Here is a 21,781-nt window from a genome sequence, read left to right as displayed (position 1 = left end):
GGCGGTTCGGAAAAAATATTGAAAAGGATAGAAAAGTGTAAAGATTAAAAAAAAAAACATTTATCATTCTATTAAAATTCAAAATTTTCATAAAAAATTGCTAAACCGACTCAATGAAAAATACTAAACTGATGGATTTCTTTTGTTGGAAGATATTTAAGAATTATTTTAAGTGAATTGGTATACAAAGTGAGTTAGGTCTATCATTAATAATATTTTAAATAGTTAATTTTTTACTACAAAAGGTATGAGATATTACTAGTGGGACGTCCCAACACTTGAGACATTATTACTAGGACGGAAGGAGTATATATTAATCTATTGAGTGAGGCTAAACAGCCACATTGTGGGCACCCACAATTTACCTAAATAGAAAATAATTTAATTTATTTAACTTATTTTTTAAAATAAAAATAAGATTTAGTTATTTTATTATATTCTCTACATTGTAGTTATTTTTTTGTAATTTTTTGATAACTTTTTTATTTTTATTAAAAAATAAATTAAAAATAAAAATGCAAAAAAAAATTTTAAAAAAATTGTACAATGTAGAGAATATAATAAAATAACTAAATCCTATTTTTATTTTAAAAAATAAATTAAATAAATCAAAAAATTTCTTATTATAGTAGTGTGTGGGTGGCCACAATGTGGCTACATAGATTTATTGTAATCTATTTTAGTACGTGTTTTTTGATTGAATAAACATATAAATAATATGAAAAATATTTTAAAATATGTGTAAAAGTTAATTTTTCTTCAACTGGTACAATGTTTACATATGTAAAAAATTTATAATGTTGATAGATCATTTGAATATTTAAGTATATATTTTAGTATAGGTATTATATATATAAACAAAATCAATATTAATAGATCATTTAATTTTGTCAAAATAGTTTAAATTTTTTATAACATGCATCATAAAGATATAACACACTTCAAATATAGCATTAAATTTTCTTAAAACTCGTGCCGAGAAATTGACGAAGATATTAAATGGAGGGTAAGAGTATAAAATACTAAAAGTAAAGTAATATTATTCCATCATAAGAGTCATAAAACCTATGAGAAATTTAAAGTATCAATGTAACAAGCAATAAAGAAAGACGATATCAGAAGTGAAAACCCTCCGCATTAGTGTCTGAGGTTTGAAGATCTTCAATATATTCTTACAAGTTTTAAGAATGTTCTTCATCAATTCAAATCAAATTCAACGTTCGATCCAAAATCGTACTTGAGTCATTTGAATAAACATTATGAAATCAAATCATGCCAAAAAAAAATTCCATATTGATTAAGAAACAAATGGTTTAAATGAATCAAATGATGCAACCCGCATAAATCCATATCAATCTACAAAATTTATCCTTGTAAAATTGAAATATATAAAATTGTGTTTACACCTGGGCATACTTAAATCTCTTACTAGGTCTAATTTGACTTTAAACTAGGAGTGCCTACCTACCTAGCTATTACTAATTTAATTTAAACTCGAGTAGAATAATATACAGAAGCTAGAAGTTAATAAGTGTTGAATATTAGAATGAGAAAATAATTGATGCATGGATATAAAATAATAGAGTTTGGAGGTTGGTAGGCGGAGGATGGGGCGCAGGAAATTGTTCTTAACATTGGTGTTGGCGTGCCCAGCTCTACTCATCACTACTGCGATTCTCCTATCAGAAAAAGATGAACTGCCATCCATGAAGAAGAAGAATTCTAGAATGTTCCACACCGCGGTGACGTCGTCGGACTCCGTGTACAACACGTGGCAGTGCAGGGTGATGTACTACTGGTTCCAGAAACACAACCCAAACAGCAACGAGATGGGCGGGTTCACGCGGATCCTGCATTCGGGTCGACCCGATTCGCTGATGCAGGAGATCCCCACCTTCGTCGCCCAGCCTCTCCCGGCGTCGCTGCACCGGGGCTACCTAGTCCTCAACCGACCCTGGGCGCTGCTGCAGTGGCTCAACCAAGCGCAAATTCGAGAAGATTATATACTCATGTGTGAACCCGACCACCTCATTCTCAGCCCCATTCCGAACCTAACTCAAGACCGCCGCCACGGAGCTGCGTTCCCTTTCTTCTACATCGACCCCACCGCGCACGAGCCTGTTCTGAGGAAATTCTTCCCTCGCCATATGGGGCCCATTACTAACATCGACTCCATTGGTAACTCCCCTTTGATTCTCGGCAAGGAGGCTCTTAAAAGGATCGTTCCCACTTGGATGAACGTTTCGATCGCCATGAAGAAGGATTCTGAAGCGGATAAAGCTTTTGGATGGGTTCTTGAGATGTATGCTTATGCTGTAGCATCCGCCATGCATGATGTGCCCAATGTCTTGCACAAAGAGTTCATGATTCAGGTACGTTGATTGAATCATTTTTTATTTATTTATCCTTCAGATTTAATTGGAAAAATTAGCTTTTTTTATGTAAATGTACAAATATATTCTTAAGTTTTAATAATTTAAAAAAATGTCCAAAATGAGGACTATTACATACTTTTGCAAAAAGTGTGTAATAGTGTAAAATACATAATAATCGCGAAAATTATGTAACAGTGTATTCTATACTGCTACACATTAATTTTTTCATATTAAGTAAAAATGTGTAATTGTAAAAAGTGTTTAATATATAGTCCAAAATACCCTATCGAAAAAGAGTGTAAAATATATTATACATTGTTACACACTAAAAGAATAATTTAGTCAGAAATATTATTATTTTTATATTTTTATTTATATGACTAAAATTCCCTACAACCCAAAAAAAATGACTACATAGAGAGACGCCTCTTATTTATCTAATTCATTTGTTTTCGCTCGTTGCAGCCTCCTTGGGATACAACAATCGGAAACGCTTACATCATTCATTATACTTATGGATGCGACTATGATTTGCAGGTTTTCTTTTTAATTCCAATGCTACGTACCTTACGTGAACATTGTGGCGGAGTTAGTGGGGGTTTTATCAGAACATTTGAAATTTTTTAAAAGTGTACGTGTATTTTCGTAATTTTATAAATATGATATAAAAATAATAGAAATATGAAATTTATCTCCAATAAATTGAATTATTTTACATTGTAATTTTATGTATGTCATGATGCTATGATCCTAGAGATTTATTTTCTAGATTTGAATTTGATGTTCAAAAGCTACTTTATCTTATAAAGTTTTACTATTGGAAAAGATGTATTTTGTAAATGTTACTATTGAAGCATTATAAAGGTTTTTAAACATGAAAAACAATAGAGAAAATACTGTGATTTATGAAACATTTTTCATTTTATTTTTTTTACTTGTTATGTAATTTAAATGACATTATAATTATAATTGTGTTAATTTTCTTTTATTATTTTTAATTTAATTATTAATTTTATTGGAAAAACTTTGAACCCTTTAAATCGAAATTGCGTATATATATTTGATTTGCTTTCAGGGTAGGTTGACTTATGGAAAGATAGGAGAATGGAGATTTGATAAAAGAATGTATGGAAATAGGTGGCCCCCAAGAAATCTTTCTATGCCACCTCGTGGGGTCCCACAAAGTGTGGTATGATGACGAAATTAGGCTTTATTTTCTCAACCATATAATATGACACTATATATAATGTATTAATTTTCCTATAATATATACATGCATGCAGGTTACTTTGGTGAAAATGGTTAACGAAGCCACTGCCAATCTACCAAATTGGGGCGCTGCTGCTTATTAACAAACTTTTTACTTACATGCGCTCCTCATTTTTATCGTCCATCTCTTGTATCTTATATATATTTTTCAATACACACTTGCTATTTAGTTAAATTGAAATCTATCTATCTCACTATTAATTACTTCTCCAAAATATTATAATGATTGATTGAATTGAATTCAAGTGTATATATATATCTATGTATAAGACGACGGGTGTTCCGGCTACTGGCGGATCCAGGGCAAGGGGGGCTGAAGCCCCTCCTATTTTTAAAAAAAATAAATATAGTAATAATGCAAATTATAAAACAAAATTTTAATATCTATAGTATTCATTATTAATTGCTTAACATTTTATATTAATTTGTTATATTTAGGCTAATAATGTTGAAATGAGTCTGTCCTCAAGTTAAAGTAAAATTAGAAGATAAAATAATGTTTTAAATAAATTTATAGAAGTAGGTCTATATAAGCTTTCGATGTACTTCTTGTTGAAGTGCATGCTCATTAATTGAGAACATAACAATAATAATAATAAATGTAAACACTAGGATGCGATTTTAATAAAATAAAAATATTAAATATGTAATTAGAGTAAGAATCTTGAAAATAGGAAAAATAAAATCTAAGATAAATCGAGTTGATGAGAGAATTATGAGATATTTCATTAATTAGTTTCCTCATAGGATAGGATTGTGATTTGTGATTACTTTTCTTGTTTCACAAGAATTAATTAATCCAAATGAATATTCGAAGCAAACATAATACTATAATTAACATTATTATAGGTGGGCTCTTCCTTAGCTTATATATATTGCACAAACATACATCTTGAAATTAGGTCAAAATGTGGAAGCGTGTGATCTCCTCCCTCTCCCACCACCAATCTCGAAGGCTCTCTGGTGGACGTCGTATACCACCAAATAATTCCTGCAGAATTACCAAAATAAATTAATACAATGGCAAGCAGGGTCGATCCCACAGAGAGCAGTTAAAATTCATTCAAATCCCTAAATCTATAAAAACGGTGATGCCACCACGCCTTAAATTTAAGAGGAGCTAATTAAACTAAGAACGCAGAATTAAATCAAATAAAATACTTTTGAAGATAATCAATAAAAAGGGTAATTCGGCTCAAATAAATCCACTCTAATTCAACTCTGATCCTCGACGCAATAATTAATCAATCCCTATCAACCAACCAGTTATAGGATACCGTGAAACGCAACGGACGTACCCCAATTCCTACTTACTGTGTCGATAAACAGCTGGAGACGCCAGACCTGCTTATTTCCCTTATTAAAATATAACCTAGCTGGAGACGCCAGACCTAGATTTAATATTCTAACAGCTTTACGATGAAGGAACCCAATTTATATCAATTATCCTAGAGACGCTAGTAATAATTAATATACCAATTAATTCCCCCTACGAACACGGTAGTTGTATCACTAATTAGTCCAATTCCAACAATTACGGATTGGCAGGAACTAATTGACTGTAATCCAATTAAACTTAAGTTGATCAGGCTTAAATAAAATCAGAATTATCTTGGAACCTAGGAATTAATCGGAATCAATAGGAATCAATTTTAAACCAATTAGGTCTCACAGATCATTAAATTAGAGTTTCATTATTCTCGCCGAATTAAAAGAATTAGCTACTCATGCTTAGAATAAAAACAATCAAATAAATAAAATTAAACATAAATAATTAATAGAACAAAAGCTAACAAATAAATCGCAAGAAATTAAATAAACCCTTGAACCAATCCACGAACTCGTCTGCTCCAAAGTTGATTCCAGTCCAGCCGCAATCTTCTCAATCTCCAAGCAAGAATTAAAACAATCTGAACTATGAAACTTAATGACTAATTCGCATGAAATTAAAACAAGTACTTAATTGCTAAAGAGGACGTATGAAATCAATTGCATGAAAAGTAAAGGAATGCATGGGAAAGAAAAAGTCAACTCCTAATTCACATTCAAAACTTGCGGCTGTATCTCCGAAAAATTAAAATAAAACGCCTAGTGCTAATTAAAATAAGATGCTAACCTAATTCTAATCAAAGTCAAACATCTAATACTAGTCTAAGTTGCGGCTCTTGCAAAACAATTAAGAGTCCTACTTTTATCAAAACTCTAGCAATTAAACCTAAGTGGCCGAATACCCATAATCAACATGGGTTTCGGCCCTTTCAAAACTAAAGCCCAAAAAGCTTAATTAAAAGAGTATTAAACTTAAATAAATTACAAGATAATTATTCCCAAAGCCCAAATCTCTAATTCTCTCCACAATTTCGCCAATTCTTCATGCATTCTCGAATTTCCACCATCTCTTCCATCTACGAGCCTCGACTCTCCTCCATGCAATTCCTACATCAAAAGTGCACACCACGGGTAATATCAAGGAAAAATCAACGGCAAAACGACACGAAAATAGATAACTAAAACACACCCATCACTCTCCAGCAGCAGCGGCGGAGGAGGGCCGTGGTTGATGCTTCCACCGGCGCGGTCGGGGAAGATGGCGGCGTACAAGTTATACTCCCCCGTGAAGGGACAAGTAGTGAGCTTTTTCAACATCAACGACAACGATAAGACGGTAGAGGTAATGCAGGACCCCGCAACTAAGTTGGTGGGGTCGTCGCACGGCTGGCTAGCTCTGTACAACCCCCGCCGCAGGGCCTTTTTCCTTTCGAATCCCCTCTCCGGCCGCCGCATAGATCTTCCGCAGCCGCCCGACTTTTTGGAACCCATTCACAAGGTGATCGTGTCGTCCTCTCCCGACGAAGACGATGACTGCCGCGCCTTGATGATGTTTTCCATGCAGACATGTTTCTATGTCTGCCGTCCCGGCCGCAACGCATGGACTCTCTTGGGCAAATTTGGTTACGAAGATTTCGTCTACTCCGCCGCACGGAAACGATTTCTGTGCTTGCTGAGTGAGCAAGTTATGATTGATTTTGATGATGAGGAGGAGTTTGAGCCCTGGGACTTGGAGTGCTGGAGTGTTGTACAAGAACCGGAACCAACCATCGACCTCGAATGGATGACCAAGTCGTTGGATTCTGAGCTTTTTCATAAGCAAGTGAGAGAGGTTGGTGCTTGCTACGAGCCCGTAGTGCATTACACCAGATACCTGGTCGCCGACGACCGCCGCGGCCGCATCTACGTCGTCGTGCGCTATATCGCCTGGTTCGAATATGAGAAAACGGTTGGATTTGATGTGTATAGAATCGACAAGGGCTTCATGAAGATGAAGGGGAGCTTGGATGGGCTGGTGATGTTTGTCGGAGTCAACGAGTCGTTTGCGGTGGCGGCGTCGGAGTTCCCGCAGCTGCAGCCGGATTCCATTTACTACACACGTGATACGTCTGGCGGTCACGATCTTGGCATTTTTGATTACCGTCGCAAGAGTTTTTCTTCTTGCTATTATCACCGCGACACTTCAACTTTCCAAACCATTCACCCACCACCTCTTCTTGCTATTATCACCGCGACACTTCAACTTTCCAAACCATTCACCCACCACCTCTATGGTATACTGCCAATCCACCACCATATAATTAATTTTCATCAATTTTTCTTAATTTATTACATATGTATTAGTATATCATGTTTTCTATTATGAGAATAAAATCACTCAATCATATACATCCTATTAATTATGTAAAGTAAACGCCTCCTAAATAAAATAATTGACACTATTCAATTATATAAATTATGTAAAGTAAACGCCTCCTAAATAAAATAATTGAAAATATTCAATTATATAAATGACACTGTAACATTTTAAAATGTTATAGTGTCATTTAAAATATTATAGTGTCATTTACAATCTTATAGTGTCAATTACAAGAAGTGTCATTTATATTTCAGAATAGTGTCAATAATGTTATAGTGTCATTTATACGAAGTGTCATTTGTGTAGCAAAATAGTGTCAATTACATGCAATATCATTTATATAACCGAATAGTGTCATTTATACGATTTGAGCCAGAATGCGGGTTAGGATCTGAGTACGGATCAATCCGGGTGTACGGTACACCCGAATGTACCCAAGACCACCTCATTATAAAAATGGTTAATGATTGAATTCCTTATTTATTTTATCGATTGTATTTCATCTTTTAACACTTATAAAATCTATTTCAATCACATCAATTTTAATTAAGTTTATCATCAAAGCTCATATTCAACAAGGGAAAAGATTTTTAGCCATCGGTTGTCTATAGACAACTAGTGGAAACCCGGTTTTTAATACTTGGTGGCATTTAACGGTTTTTCTCAATTTTGTGATATATCTAAAATACCCTTACAGATTTTTTAGTTATATTTTTTTCCTATTTTTTTGTGATTTTTCTGTCACAGATTTTAAATTTGAATTTGAAAATTAATAATTTGAAATTATTTTATTTTTTGAAATTTATTTTACTTTTATTTGTTTCAAATAATTATACTATTGATTTGTTTCCACTAATTTAAAGATTCTCTTAAAATAAAAAATACCCTTACCAATATTTTAATTTTTTTCTGATTTTTTTTATTTTACTGTCACTATGCCAAAAATGCACATACATAACACAACATAGATAACGATTTTTTTCAAAAATCGTTATATATGAGCGTCTTTTTAATAATAGATAACTGTTCGAGAAAAAACCGTTATCTATGTTGTCTTATGTATATGCATAGATAACGGTTTGAAGCAATGCGTTATGTATTAGCGTTATCTATTAGTCACAAAGATAACGATACTCCTAAACCGTTATGAAATGTGTTATCTATAGTGTATCTTTTATAACGATTTGTTCAAGAGTTAAGAAAAGCGTTATATATTGCGTCTATTATAATGGTTATTTCTACCGTTACGGAAAACTGTTATGTTTTTGGCATCATTTTTTATTTCATTTTTTTTTCAATTTTTTAATTAATTTAATTTTTAAAAATTATAACATATCTATTTTAAAATAATAATAAAACCTATTGATCTAAAAATTAAAAATTACAAAAAAAAAGTTTATTTTTAATTACTCATATTTAAATAAATTAAAATTAATTTTAATTATTAAAAGATATATATATATATATATATAATAGTATCTCTTCCCTCAAAAGCATGTTTTTTTTTTACCGACGCACAAAGAAAATATTTTGTTGCAAATGAATATTGAGGAATTGTCCATACGTAAAATCATAATTATTGATACGGGCCTTTTCCACAGAAAAGGGGAATCTTGTGTTACAGTAGAAGCAGAAGTGATGTGGATTACAGCCGCAACGACGACGAAACCACCTCAAATCACCGACTTTACATCCCCTACCAGAATTAATTTGATTTTAAAGTGATCGATCCTAGGAGTGCCTACCTACCTAGCTATTACTAATTTAATTTAAACTCGAGTAGAATAATATACAGAAGAAGTTAATGAGTGTTGAATATTAGAATGAGGAAATAATTGAGATGCATGCATTAATTGAATGAAATGCTTATAAAATAATATAGCTAGTTTGGAGGTTGGTGAGTGGAGGATGGGGCGCGGGAAATTGTTGTTAACACTGGTGGTGGCGCTACTCATCACATTGAGCACTACTGCGATTCTCCTATCAAGAAACGACCAACTTCCATCCATGAAGAAGACGACGAAGAAGAAGAATTCTAGAATATTGTTCCACACTGCGGTGACGTCGTCGGACTCCGTGTACAACACGTGGCAATATGGTTCCAGAAACACAACCGGAACAGCAACGAGATGGGCGGGTTCACGCGGATCCTGCATTCGGGTCGACCCGATTCGCTGATGCAGGAGATCCCCACCTTCGTCGCCCAGCCTCTCCCTCAACCGACCCTGGGCGCTGCTGCAGTGGCTCAACCAAGCGCAAATTCGAGAGGATTAGAGCATCCACAATGCTTGCACCCATAGTGAGTGCAATAGAATGAGTCCCACTTCTATTGCACCCACTCCAACAATGGTATTGCACCCACTTGGGTGCAATAGATTTTATTTTATTTTTGAATTAGTTTTATTCTAGTTTCCATTTTACAATAATTAAGAAATTAAAATTTCATTGAATTAAAATTCAAATCCTACATTGATAGAAATACAAGAAATTAAAATCATAAATTACTTAAATTAAAACAAACATAAAATAAAAAATCCTAAAAATCTACGGGAGGTTGTGTCGTTGCTTGATCTCCGCCACCTTGCACATGCGCCAATTCGTCGGGATTCATTTGAGAGGTGTCCCGGCTCATCAACATGCTATCGGCTAGGTCACGTTGAACTTGGGAGAACGTTTCCATTGCATTCACCATATTCGCCATGTACCCGAGAGCTTTTTGGTTATCCTCCGACGTCTCTTAGGCCTTTTTCTTGCCTTTCCGCTTGTCTCTCTTGGCCGCCTTTTGGCCTTGGGGCCGGGTGGAGATACTCGCGTCACTAGAAGTCGTTGTGGGAAGACCGTCGGACCCCTTTGATCGTTTGTCCGAATGGACATCGGAGTGAACATCCTCGCCGAGACTTGCAAATTTCTTGGACTCGCGCAAGATCTTCCATGCATGCGGATACCGGAACGGAACACGGTACTCGGCTAGCCACATTGCCTCTGCTTGCTCCAGGATTTGAATATCACTCATGCCTGATTTCCATTGATCGTGGCATTTTTTGTGCATGGCCTCCAATCTCTTCGCATCCTTCGACACCCGTTGAAAGTGAGATTTGATTTGCGTGACGTCGCGTGAAATAGATCCTTGGGGCCTTTTAGCGTTGTATTCGGTGCAGAGGGAGCCCCAAAACTTCGCCCCTTTTTGGTCGACACCCACCACAGAGTCGTGAGTGTGCTCGCAATACAAACGGCAAATTAGCACCGTTTCTGGCGGATAATAGTTGCTACGTTTGGTGGCCGCCGGCATAGAAGCAATCTCCTCCACGTCGGGCTCGGGCTCGGCAACGGCGGCAAAGCAGAGGTTCAAATTGGTGGCCGCCGCTTCAAAGGCATTCAATTCTTGCGTGAACGGCGAGAATCCTTGCCTGGAAGCATTTGATTCGCCGGGGGATGGATTTTGAGGATGTTCACGCCAATAGTTGCTCCAATCGCCTTCCATTGCTATTTGTTGAAATAATTTAGAAGATGAGGAGAATGGATGAATAAGGAGAATGGATGAATGATTGAGGATGAAGAAGAAAATGAGGTTGTATATGTATATATAGAGGGGGTATAGAAATAAAAAAGAAAAAAAAAGAAAAAAGGGCAACGGGAAAAAAAACGGCTACTGCATGCATTTTAAATTTTGTTTTTTAATTTTTTTTTTTTTGGGCCGAAAAGGGGCGCGTGTTTACACGCCCCCTCCTTCGCTCCCGTCTCCGCCGAGTGCGAAGCATCGCCCCCCCCCCCTTCACACCCGGGTGCAGCAACGACAGTGGGTGCGATAGGCCGGGTTCGATCCGGCCATCGCACCCACCGCTGCGGATGCTCTTACATACTCATGTGTGAGCCCGACCACCTCATTCTCAGCCCCATTCCGAACCTAACTCAAGACCGCCGCCACGGAGCTGCGTTCCCTTTCTTCTACATTGATCCCACCGCACACGAACCTGTTCTAAGGAAATTCTTCCCTCGCCATATGGGGCCCATTACTAACATCGACTCCATTGGTAACTCCCCTTTGATTCTCGGCAAGGAGGCTCTTAAAAGGATTGTTCCCACTTGGATGAATATTTCAATCGCTATGAAGAAGGATTCTGAAGCGGAGAAAGCTTTTGGATGGGTTCTTGAGATGTATGCTTATGCTGTAGCTTCCGCCATGCATGCTGTGCCCAATGTCTTGCACAAGGAGTTCATGATTCAGGTACGTTGATTGAATAATTTTTTATTTATTTTTATCACCATTAATCATTTAATTCACTCACTGCAGCCTCCTTGGGATACAACAATTGGGAACGCTTACATCATTCATTATACTTAAGGATGCGACTACGATTTGCAGGTTTTATTTTAATTCCAATGCTATGTGAACGGGCATTTGAAATTTTCTAAAAATGCAGGAGTATTTTTGTAATTTTATAAATATGTTGTGAAAAATAGTAAAAATATGAAATTTATCTCCGAGGACTTGAATTATTTTACATTGTAATTTTATGTAAGTCATGATGCGAGATTTATTTTTTAGATTTGAAAAAGCTACTTTATTGTTAGATCGAAATTGCATATATATATTTGATTTAATTTCAGGGTAGGTTGACTTAGTATGGAGATTTGATAAAAGAATGTATGGAAATAAGTGGCCCCCAAGAAATCTCTCTGCCGCCTCCCGGGGTCCCACAAACTGTGGTATGATAACGAAATTGAGCTTTATTTTCTCAACTATGGATCTATATATTGTTACTCCACTTTTTCCTATATACATGCATCATGCATGCAGGTTACTTTGGTGAAAATGGTGAACGAAGCCACTGCCAATCTACCAAATTGGGGCGCTGCTGCTTATTACTATTAACAACCTTCTTCTACTTAATTAACAACATATCGCGCTCCTCACTTTTATCGTCGATCTCTTGTATATATTTTTCAATACACACTTGCTATTAATTACTAGTTAAATTGGAATATATATACGTATCTCACTAGTAATTACTTCTCCAACGTATACAATGATTAATTTCCGATCGTTTAACCGTTCGGTATTAGAACCGAATTCAAGTGTATAATTAATTAATTTAATTTAATTTAATTATATATATATATATATATATTTACACATATATATATCAATTGATGACTCGTCAATATTTTAGAGCAAAATTGCTCTAGCTAGGTGCAATTCATAACTTTTAATTAGTACTAAAACTAGTATGTCCTCCTAGTTGTCTTCTATCATTTAAAAAAATAGAGTATATAAAAATATCATTACTCATATGGTAAATTAATTGGTAACAAAAACATTATTATGTTCATTTTAATATTAATATTTAATTTAAAATAATGTATAATGTATAATTGGAAAAATGACATTAAATTGACGAAAAAAATATTAAAAATTAATAACATAAAAAATTAATTAATCTTTTTGATCATTCAATTTAATAGAGATCCTCATCAAATATATCTTAAATTAATTAACAGTAAGTTTAAATTTTTAAGTTAATTTATTTACAAAGATTCTAAACGATTGTGCTAATTAGCTAAATTAACTAGATATGATGTATACATATCTACATTAAAATTTACATATTCTGTAATTTATAGTAATTGATTGATACTGGAGATATATTCGAAACTATGGAGAATATTAATCATATACTATATTCTATTTAACTTAGGAAATTCATGTAATATAATAAGATAATTCTTAATGAGATAGGGAATTGACTTTCTCAGAAAAATCCGGCTTGTAGTTGAGAGGAAACTCCCAAAAGATCATATCCTTTGACATAGGGAATTTTCCTGCAATATAGATAATTATTGCTTGAGATAGGCAACTTACTCAGATATATTCGGCTTCTTGTAGCTAATTAGGCTCCTAGTTGAGATCGAAACTCCCAAGAATAATCCTAATTAGCGTAGGATTGTGAGATAGCATGCTTATAAAAGGAGCTAGTAATCGGCCAATTGGTTAGGATCATACCATCACACAAATAAACAAACAAACATCTCAAGATCGAATTAGAGTTGAGAGATATGTATAAAGTAGCTCGAGCGTCGGAATACCTCGTGATAACGGGAGGATGGATCAAGGACATGAAGCTGACCCGGAAGTCGTGGGTGCTTCCGGGGCAGACTTGCACCCGCATCGACCTCTCCCCGGTCAACTACACCTTCGAGGTGCAGGCCATGAGCGCCGAGAAGCTCCCCTTCATCCTCCCGGCCGTCTTCACCATCGGGCCGCGTGCAGACGATCGGGACAGCCTCCTCAAGTACGCGAAGCTGATGTCGAACCACGACACGACGTCCAACCACGTGAACGAGCTCGTGCAGGGCGTGATCGAGGGCGAGACGCGGGTCCTCGCGGCGTCCATGACCATGGAGGAGATCTTCCGCGGCACCAAGCAGTTCAAGCAGGAGGTCTTCGACAAGGTCCAGCTCGAGCTCAACCAGTTCGGCCTCCTCATCTACAACGCCAACGTCAAGCAGCTCGTCGACGTCGCCGGCCACGAGTACTTCTCCTACCTCGGCCAGAAGGTCCAGATGGAGGCCGCCAACCAGGCCAAGATCGACGTCGCCGAGGCCAGGATGAAGGGCGAGGTCGGCGCCAAGCAGAGAGACGGCCAGACTAAACAGAACGCCGCCAAGATCGACGCCGAGACTAAGATCGTGTCCACGCAGAGGCACGGCGAGGGGAAGAAACAGGAAATCAAGGTCGACACCGAAGTCAAGGTGTATCAGAATCAACAGGAGGCCGTCGCGGCCGAGGCCTCCGCCCACCTGGCAAAAAAAAAGGCCGGGTGGGCTAAGGAGGCCGAGGTGGCGCAGGTGGAGTCGCGGAAGGCCGTGGCCATCCGCGAAGCCGAGCTGCAGCGGGAGGTGGAGAGGATGAACGCGCTCACCACCACGGAGAAGCTCAAGGCCGATTTTCTCACCAAGGCCAACGTCGACTACGAGACCAAGGCGCAGGAAGCCAATTCTGATTTCTACAAGAAGCAGAAGCTCGCGGAGGCGTACCTCTACCAGAAGCAGAAGGAGGCGGAGGCGGTGAAGGCGGCGGCGGAGGCTGAATTCTACGGGCGCAAGCAGAAGGTCGACGGCGATCTCTACGCCAAGAGGAAGGAAGCGGAAGGGCTGATGGCGATGGCGGAGGCGCAAGGGACGTACATACGCAGCCTTCTCGGCGCATTCGGAGGGAACTACGCGGCCATGAGGGATTATTTGATGATCAATGGAGGAGTGTTTCAAGATATTGCTGTTAGAACCGGGTACACGATCGAGATATTACAAAATAAATATTTTGAGATATTACAACTCAAAATAATTGAAAATATTACAAAGAAAATAATTTGAGAAATTACAACTCAAATAATTTTATACAACTGAAATATACAGTATAAATAAATTATACGTATAAAATAAGTCGAATCGAGATGAATCTCTTCCCGCAAGAAGATTATCGCCCCGGTAGTGCTCTTCGGTTTAGGCGTATCTTCCCCAAAGGTAAAACGACTTCGTCTCGTCGGATGTAGCACCACAATCCGACGAGCTCCGGCGAACTGAATAAGGATCAAGAACTGAGCTAGAGGTTGAGGTGGAATGCAGAATATGTTGTGAGTTATGAGTTGTGAGTTGTGAATTATGATTCGTAAGTTGTGAGTTATGAAGCTCATAACACACCCATATTTATAGGTGTTAAACCAAGTGTGAACGGCCGGTGTGAACGGCCGGTGGTCAACTCCGTCGGCTGCGGTAGGTGGCCGCAATCGTTGAACGCAGAAGTAGAAACTGATTTTTCCTCTTCAACATCCAAACTTTGACATACAATATCTCACTCACCGGAAATTGGTTTTGAGACTTCAAGTATATCACGTTGATCTACTCGAGATGTAGATTAACATCCAATTATTATTTTAATTAAATAATAAATATTTAATTAAATAATAATTTTCAGATATGGCATAAAACCATATTTCCAACAATCCCCCACATGAGTGAGAAATCAGTATGCGAATGTATGCAGACATTTAGCTCAGTTCTCTTAAGTAACAACATTGCATTTGGAAAGGTAGCTTGTGGCTTTGAACCTGCCATAGTCAATATTATCGAGTATACCGGCGGCCTAGTGGATATGGTTCCTTGAACTAGTCCTCCTCGGTGTATACTGAGTCAACAATATTGACACAATATTGTTTCAATCCTTATTCGTTCTCACGTTTGTGTCCATTACAGGCCTTGGAACACCTCTTTGGATTCATAAGTGTTTCAATCGAAGCGGCCCCACTTCACACTTACATAGGTGACTCTTAACTCAAGTATCCTGCTATACTTGTCCTCTTCGAGGAGTTCTAGAGTCATTAAAAGTCAAAGACTTAACCTCACCACGTGCAGGTTTCCGAACACTCACTGTTCTACAAGGAATAGGCAATTCGAGTGTTCAACACACGGATTTTCATAGCTTAGTTGTCCCATTGAACCAAGTTCTTGGGATCCTCCAGTCATCATGGTTGGGTTGCCACTATGATTATCCTTAATTTGTGGACTTCAAACCCATTCCCCCTAACAGTTTATACATCTGATCTCGATGGATACTTTTTGTCAAAGGATCCGCTATGTTATCAATTGATCTTATATAATCAATTGTGATAACTCCACTAGTGATCAAATGTCTCACGGTATTATGACGTCGACGAATATGTCTCGACTTACCGTTATACAAATGATTTTGTGCTCGTCCGATAGCAGCTTGACTATCACAATGAATTATTACGGACGACACAGGTTTCGACCAACATGGAATATCCTCGAGGAAATTTTTAAGCCACTCGACTTCTTCACCAGCTTTATCCAAAGCTATGAATTCTGATTCCATGGTCGATCTAGCAATACATGTTTGCTTCTTGGATTTCCAAGACACAACACCAACCCCCACAGTGAATACATAACCGCTCGTTGAAAACGAGTCTTTGGCATCAGATATCCAATTTGCATCACAGTACCCTTCAAGTACAGAGGGTTCCCTAGTATAATGAATCGCATAGTTTTGAGTATATTTCAAATATCTCAAAACCCTTTCAAGAGCTTTCCAATGTTCATTACTAGGGTTAGCTGTAAAGCTGCTCAACTTGTTGACCGAGCATGCTATATCGGGACGAGTGCAATTTGTTAGATACAACAAGCTCCCAATAATCTTCGCATATTCCATCGCGTCAACAGGTTCTCCCTTGTGTACACTCAAATGCACACTAGGTTCCCATGGTGTCTTAGCTATTGGCTTGTCAAAAGCGTTGAATTTATTTAACACTTTCTCAACGTAGTGAGATTGTGTTATAACAATACCATCAGGTCTTCTTAGAATTTTAATTCCAAGGATAACATCAGCTAAGCCCATATATTTCATCTTCCAACTCGCCATACAAGAACGCAGTTTTCACATCCATTTGGTGAATCTCGAGATTGTGCAAGGCAGCAATAGCGAGAAGCATCCGAATAGATGTTAGTCTGGTCACAGGAGAATAGGTATCGAAGAAATCGTACCCTTCTTTCTGCCTGAAACCTTGAACGACAAGTCGGGCTTTGTACTTATCTATAGTACCATCAGATTTGTACTTCTTCTTTAGGATCCATTTGCATCCTAAAGCTTTACTTCCAGGTGGTAGATCCACTAACACCCAAGTATGATTCTGCATAATGGAATCAATCTCAATATCGATGGCTTCTTTCCAGAGAGCTGCATCTGAGCCAGACATAGCTTCTTTAATCGTCACCGGTTCGCCATCTAGCATCAAGACAACATAATCCGGTCCATAGACATTAGCTTTTCTAACTCGTTCCCCACGTCTCGGTTCTACATCCATAGGTTTAGACCTTGGTCTTTTCCTATTAGGTGGTACATGATTAGAACCCGTGGCATCATCTACTTGAGTAGAATTACTAGCTACTTCCATAGGTTTAGAACCTGTAGCATCACCATCAACTCCATCATTAGAGTTCGATGTACCTTTATCCTTGTTAGGATAGATATTTTCAAAGAATATAGCATTCCTTGATTCTATCGTTGTCCCAACATGTATATCAGGTATCTCCGATCTGTGCACTATAAAACGATAGGCACTGCTATTAAGTGCATAACCAATGAAGATACAATCCACCGTTTTAGGTCCTATTGTAACTTGCTTTGGTAAAGGCACTTCTACCTTGGCTAAACACCCCCACACTTTGAGGTATTTATACGAAGGTTTCCTTCCTTTCCATAGCTCATAGGGAGTTACATCTTTCCCTTTGAGTGGAATCTTGTTCAAGATATAGTTGGCCGTTAAGACAGCTTCCCCCCACATGTTCTGGGGTAATCCTGAACTAATCAACAAGGCATTCATCATCTCCTTAAGAGTTCGATTCTTGCGTTCAGCAACGCCGTTAGATTGTGGTGAATAAGGAGCCGTCGTTTGATGGATTATACCACTTTCGTTGCATAATTCAGCAAACGGAGCTACATATTCTCCACCTCTATCACTTCGAACCATCTTAATTCGACATTCAAGTTGATTCTCGGCTTCATTTTTGAAGTTTATAAAAGCTTCAATAGCCTCATCTTTACTTTTCAATAAGTAAAGGTAACAATACTTTGTGCAATCGTCTATAAAGGTGATAAAGTACTTCTTGCCACCTCTAGTTTGCACGAACTTTAAATCACAAACATCGGTGTGAATAAGTTCCAAAGGTTGAGTGCTCCTTTTTACCGATTTAAACGGTAACTTAGCCATTTTGGCTTCAATACAAACTTCACATTTTTCTTGTGAGTTGTATTCATCAACTTTTAGTAAATTCATTTTTACTAATCTCTTTATAGCATTTAGATTAACATGTCCAAGTCTACAATGCCATAAATCAGAACACTCAATCAAGTAAGCAGAAGAGGTTGATGCATCTTTATTGATTTTAGCCTTGGCAGGCTTACAAGCTCTTACACCAAGTTTGAAAAGTCCTTCGGAGGCATAGCCTTTCCCTAGGAACTTTCCCCACTTGCGTATTACAACATAGTCAGATTTGAAAAACAATTCAAAATCCTTATTCGTAAGCCTAAAGCCCGAAATTAAATTCTTTCGGACAGTTGGAACGTGTAATACGTCTTTCAATGTGATCTCCACGCCCGACGTGAGTTGAAGAATCACATCTCCCATGCCAAGGACTTGGGATGTCCGTTCGCTAGCCTCCATTATCGTTTTGTTTTCCACTTCCTTATAGTTGTGGAACAACTCACGATTTATGCATATATGGACGGTAGCGCCGGTATCCACGAACCAAGCGTTCGGGTTGTCCACATGATTCACCTCGGAGATCATGGCAGCAAAGTCATCGTGGTTCCAATCGTCGAAGTCCTTCTCGACGTTGTTCACGTTGCTCTTTGCCTTCTTCCGCTTCGGCTTGCGGCAATCTTTAGCCATGTGACCTTGTTTGTCATAATTAAAACATACACCATCAAACTTTGATGGTTGACTACCGCCTTGTTTCCCTTTACCCTTATTATTAGGGTTAGGGCGACCACGTTTATTGGAGGGACCACCTTTCTCGGTGAGATTGGCCTTTGCCTCCATCGGAGCTTTTCCCTTTTGATCACGACTTCTCACGTGATCCTCCATTTGAAGCTTGGATATTAATATCGGCACGGACATCTCCGAGCGCTCATGCTTCAAAAGGTTTTGAAATTTTCTCCAACTAGGAGGTAATTTCTCTATGATGATTGCAACGAGCAATGCATCCGCCAAGGGCATCCCTTCGGCTTGAACCTCATGTGAAAGATTTTGGAATTCTTCCACTTGGTCCATCAATGGCTGGGAGTCGACCATTTTGTATTCCAACCATTTGGCGACAATATACTTGGTAGTATTTGCCTTGTCCACTTGATATTTCAAATCAAGGGCCTCCCACAATTGTTTCGCGGTTTCATGAACCTTGAAAACACTGTAGAGCCGTTCGTCCAGAGACATGAGAACGATGTTACGGCACAAGTAGTCGCCGCGGCACCAGTTCAAATATCCGGCACGAATTTCTTGGCTTGTCTCCCCTTCCCCTTCACTCGGGGTTGGAGGTTTATCCTCCATTAAGAATCCGGCAAACCCCACGGTTGTGAGGTAGAATAGCATCTTCTCTTGCCAATATTTGAAGTTCTTGCCTGAGAACGTTGATGGTTTCTCGGCAAGACCAATAGTTCTAGATGTTGACGATGAAGCCCCCGTTGATGCAAACGAGGAAAATATTGACGACGTGGTTGAACCGATGGTTGCAGAGGTGGTGGAGCCGTCCATATTGACGTCGGTGTGAGCCATTTCTCGAACGTGTATCAACGGCAGAGAAATAATCTTCTTGCGATTGTTAGAACCGGGTACACGATCGAGATATTACAAAATAAATATTTTGAGATATTACAACTCAAAATAATTGAAAATATTACAAAGAAAATAATTTGAGAAATTACAACTCAAATAATTTTATACAACTGAAATATACAGTATAAATAAATTATACGTATAAAATAAGTCGAATCGAGATGAATCTCTTCCCGCAAGAAGATTATCGCCCCGGTAGTGCTCTTCGGTTTAGGCGTATCTTCCCCAAAGGTAAAACGACTTCGTCTCGTCGGATGTAGCACCACAATCCGACGAGCTCCGGCGAACTGAATAAGGATCAAGAACTGAGCTAGAGGTTGAGGTGGAATGCAGAATATGTTGTGAGTTATGAGTTGTGAGTTGTGAATTATGATTCGTAAGTTGTGAGTTATGAAGCTCATAACACACCCATATTTATAGGTGTTAAACCAAGTGTGAACGGCCGGTGTGAACGGCCGGTGGTCAACTCCGTCGGCTGCGGTAGGTGGCCGCAATCGTTGAACGCAGAAGTAGAAACTGATTTTTCCTCTTCAACATCCAAACTTTGACATACAATATCTCACTCACCGGAAATTGGTTTTGAGACTTCAAGTATATCACGTTGATCTACTCGAGATGTAGATTAACATCCAATTATTATTTTAATTAAATAATAAATATTTAATTAAATAATAATTTTCAGATATGGCATAAAACCATATTTCCAACAATTGCCAAGACCAACGCTGAGGCCGTGCGCGGCCTCCAGCCTCGCCTCAGCATCTGGACAAACGGCGGCGACGGCAGCAGCGGCGGCAGCGATGCGATGAAAGAAGTTGCTGGGATGTACAAGATGTTGCCGCCGTTGATGAAGACGGTGCATGAGCAAACCGGGATGCTTCCACCTTCATGGATGGGTAAACTACCACAATCTGATCAACATTCAGTAGCCCCAGCTAGCTGAATAACTGGGCTCTCTGTTTCTTTATTTATTTATCCAGTTTTAGTTGCTAGATTTACATTGTTTTTTTGTTTTTGTTAGTTTAGTTAGTTTTAGTACAGTATTTTGTTTCAGACTTATAGTTTTGATGAATTTTGCTATATATTTTCTTTGTTTTGTTCTACCTGAAGTTTGTCACGATTTGATTAATATCCTAATTAATTAATTAGATAAATAAATTTAACTTATGGAATAAACGTCTAGCATGCATAATCAAGCAGATTTTAATAGATTTTCTTTCGAGTTAATGTGATTGTAATAATTGATATAAATTAATTTTATTGCTTCGTTGTTGACAATTAAAATTAAGATTTATTAGGAAATAATTAATATTGTTTTGTTCCTATTATGTGGATTGTGGTGCAACTTTTTAAGGATTAATAGTATTTTATGTTCTAAACTTTCATTTTCTCCTTAAAAATTCTGAATTTTCAATTTTTTCATAAAATGTTTCGCTATACAAAATCTAATGACGAAAAAGATGATAAAAAAAATCCAACCTTTCAGCATTTTCATCCTAATATGATTTTCCAATAATGACCATACTCAAAATATTTCATTCGGCGAGATAAGTCAATTTTTTGTTACCGAATTTTGTATAACAAGTTTAGGACATAAGAGCATCCGCAATGTGCTTACTTGATAGCCTACTTGATAATGATTGTGTTATTGAGTAGGTAGTGCTGCATTGAGGTTACTTGATAGCCTACTTGATACCATTAGTTTTGATTTTTACGTTTTTCATTTAATTTTAATTGCTCATATTTAAAAACACATTTTACTAATAATTAAAATTTCATTAAAATAAAGATCTTAAAAAAATCTAAAGACATAAATTAAAAATTACTTAAATCCTAAAAACATAATTAAAGAGTATGGAAGAATTTGGAGGAGTATGGAAGAAGATGGAAGACAAGTATTGATTTAAAGAAGAGAAAAAAGAAAAAAAGTTAAATGCTCAAACAGTCATTTTGGCCGAAAAAAAAAAATTGAATTTTACTAAAATAGTCACCAATTTCAAATTTCAATTTTTTTTTTATAAAGGCATCGGGTATACTCGAAGGAT

The 21,781-nt window shown here is 37.5% G+C and overlaps 3 protein-coding genes and 1 pseudogene across 3 annotated transcripts; all 4 read left to right on the top strand.

Annotated features, from left to right (window-relative positions):
* Window positions 1-1,546: 1,546 nt before the first annotated feature.
* Window positions 1,547-3,859, top strand: LOC130994555 (hydroxyproline O-arabinosyltransferase 1-like). The gene is made up of 4 exons (XM_057919597.1): window positions 1,547-2,372; window positions 2,841-2,912; window positions 3,451-3,564; window positions 3,659-3,859. Exons 1-4 carry the CDS (start codon window positions 1,608-1,610, stop codon window positions 3,725-3,727), a joined length of 1,020 nt encoding a protein of 339 aa, XP_057775580.1. The 5' UTR covers window positions 1,547-1,607; the 3' UTR covers window positions 3,728-3,859.
* Window positions 3,860-6,185: 2,326 nt separating this feature from the next.
* LOC130994553 (uncharacterized) lies at window positions 6,186-7,591 on the top strand. The gene is made up of 2 exons (XM_057919595.1): window positions 6,186-7,246; window positions 7,587-7,591. The coding sequence occupies exons 1-2, from the start codon at window positions 6,205-6,207 to the stop codon at window positions 7,589-7,591; spliced, it is 1,047 nt and encodes a 348-aa protein (XP_057775578.1). The 5' UTR covers window positions 6,186-6,204.
* Window positions 7,592-9,240: 1,649 nt separating this feature from the next.
* LOC130994552 (hydroxyproline O-arabinosyltransferase 1-like) lies at window positions 9,241-12,205 on the top strand (annotated as a pseudogene).
* Window positions 12,206-13,232: 1,027 nt separating this feature from the next.
* Window positions 13,233-20,839, top strand: LOC130996286 (flotillin-like protein 3). Its single transcript, XM_057921791.1, has 2 exons — window positions 13,233-14,600; window positions 20,445-20,839. The coding sequence occupies exons 1-2, from the start codon at window positions 13,387-13,389 to the stop codon at window positions 20,677-20,679; spliced, it is 1,449 nt and encodes a 482-aa protein (XP_057777774.1). The 5' UTR covers window positions 13,233-13,386; the 3' UTR covers window positions 20,680-20,839.
* The last annotated feature ends 942 nt before the right edge of the window (window positions 20,840-21,781 follow it).

Source organism: Salvia miltiorrhiza, chromosome 7, assembly GCF_028751815.1.
Source record: "Salvia miltiorrhiza cultivar Shanhuang (shh) chromosome 7, IMPLAD_Smil_shh, whole genome shotgun sequence".
In the NCBI taxonomy this organism is placed as follows: domain Eukaryota; kingdom Viridiplantae; phylum Streptophyta; class Magnoliopsida; order Lamiales; family Lamiaceae; genus Salvia; species Salvia miltiorrhiza.
Note: the sequence above shows the minus strand (reverse complement) of the source record. Positions and strands in the feature narration are given on the sequence as shown.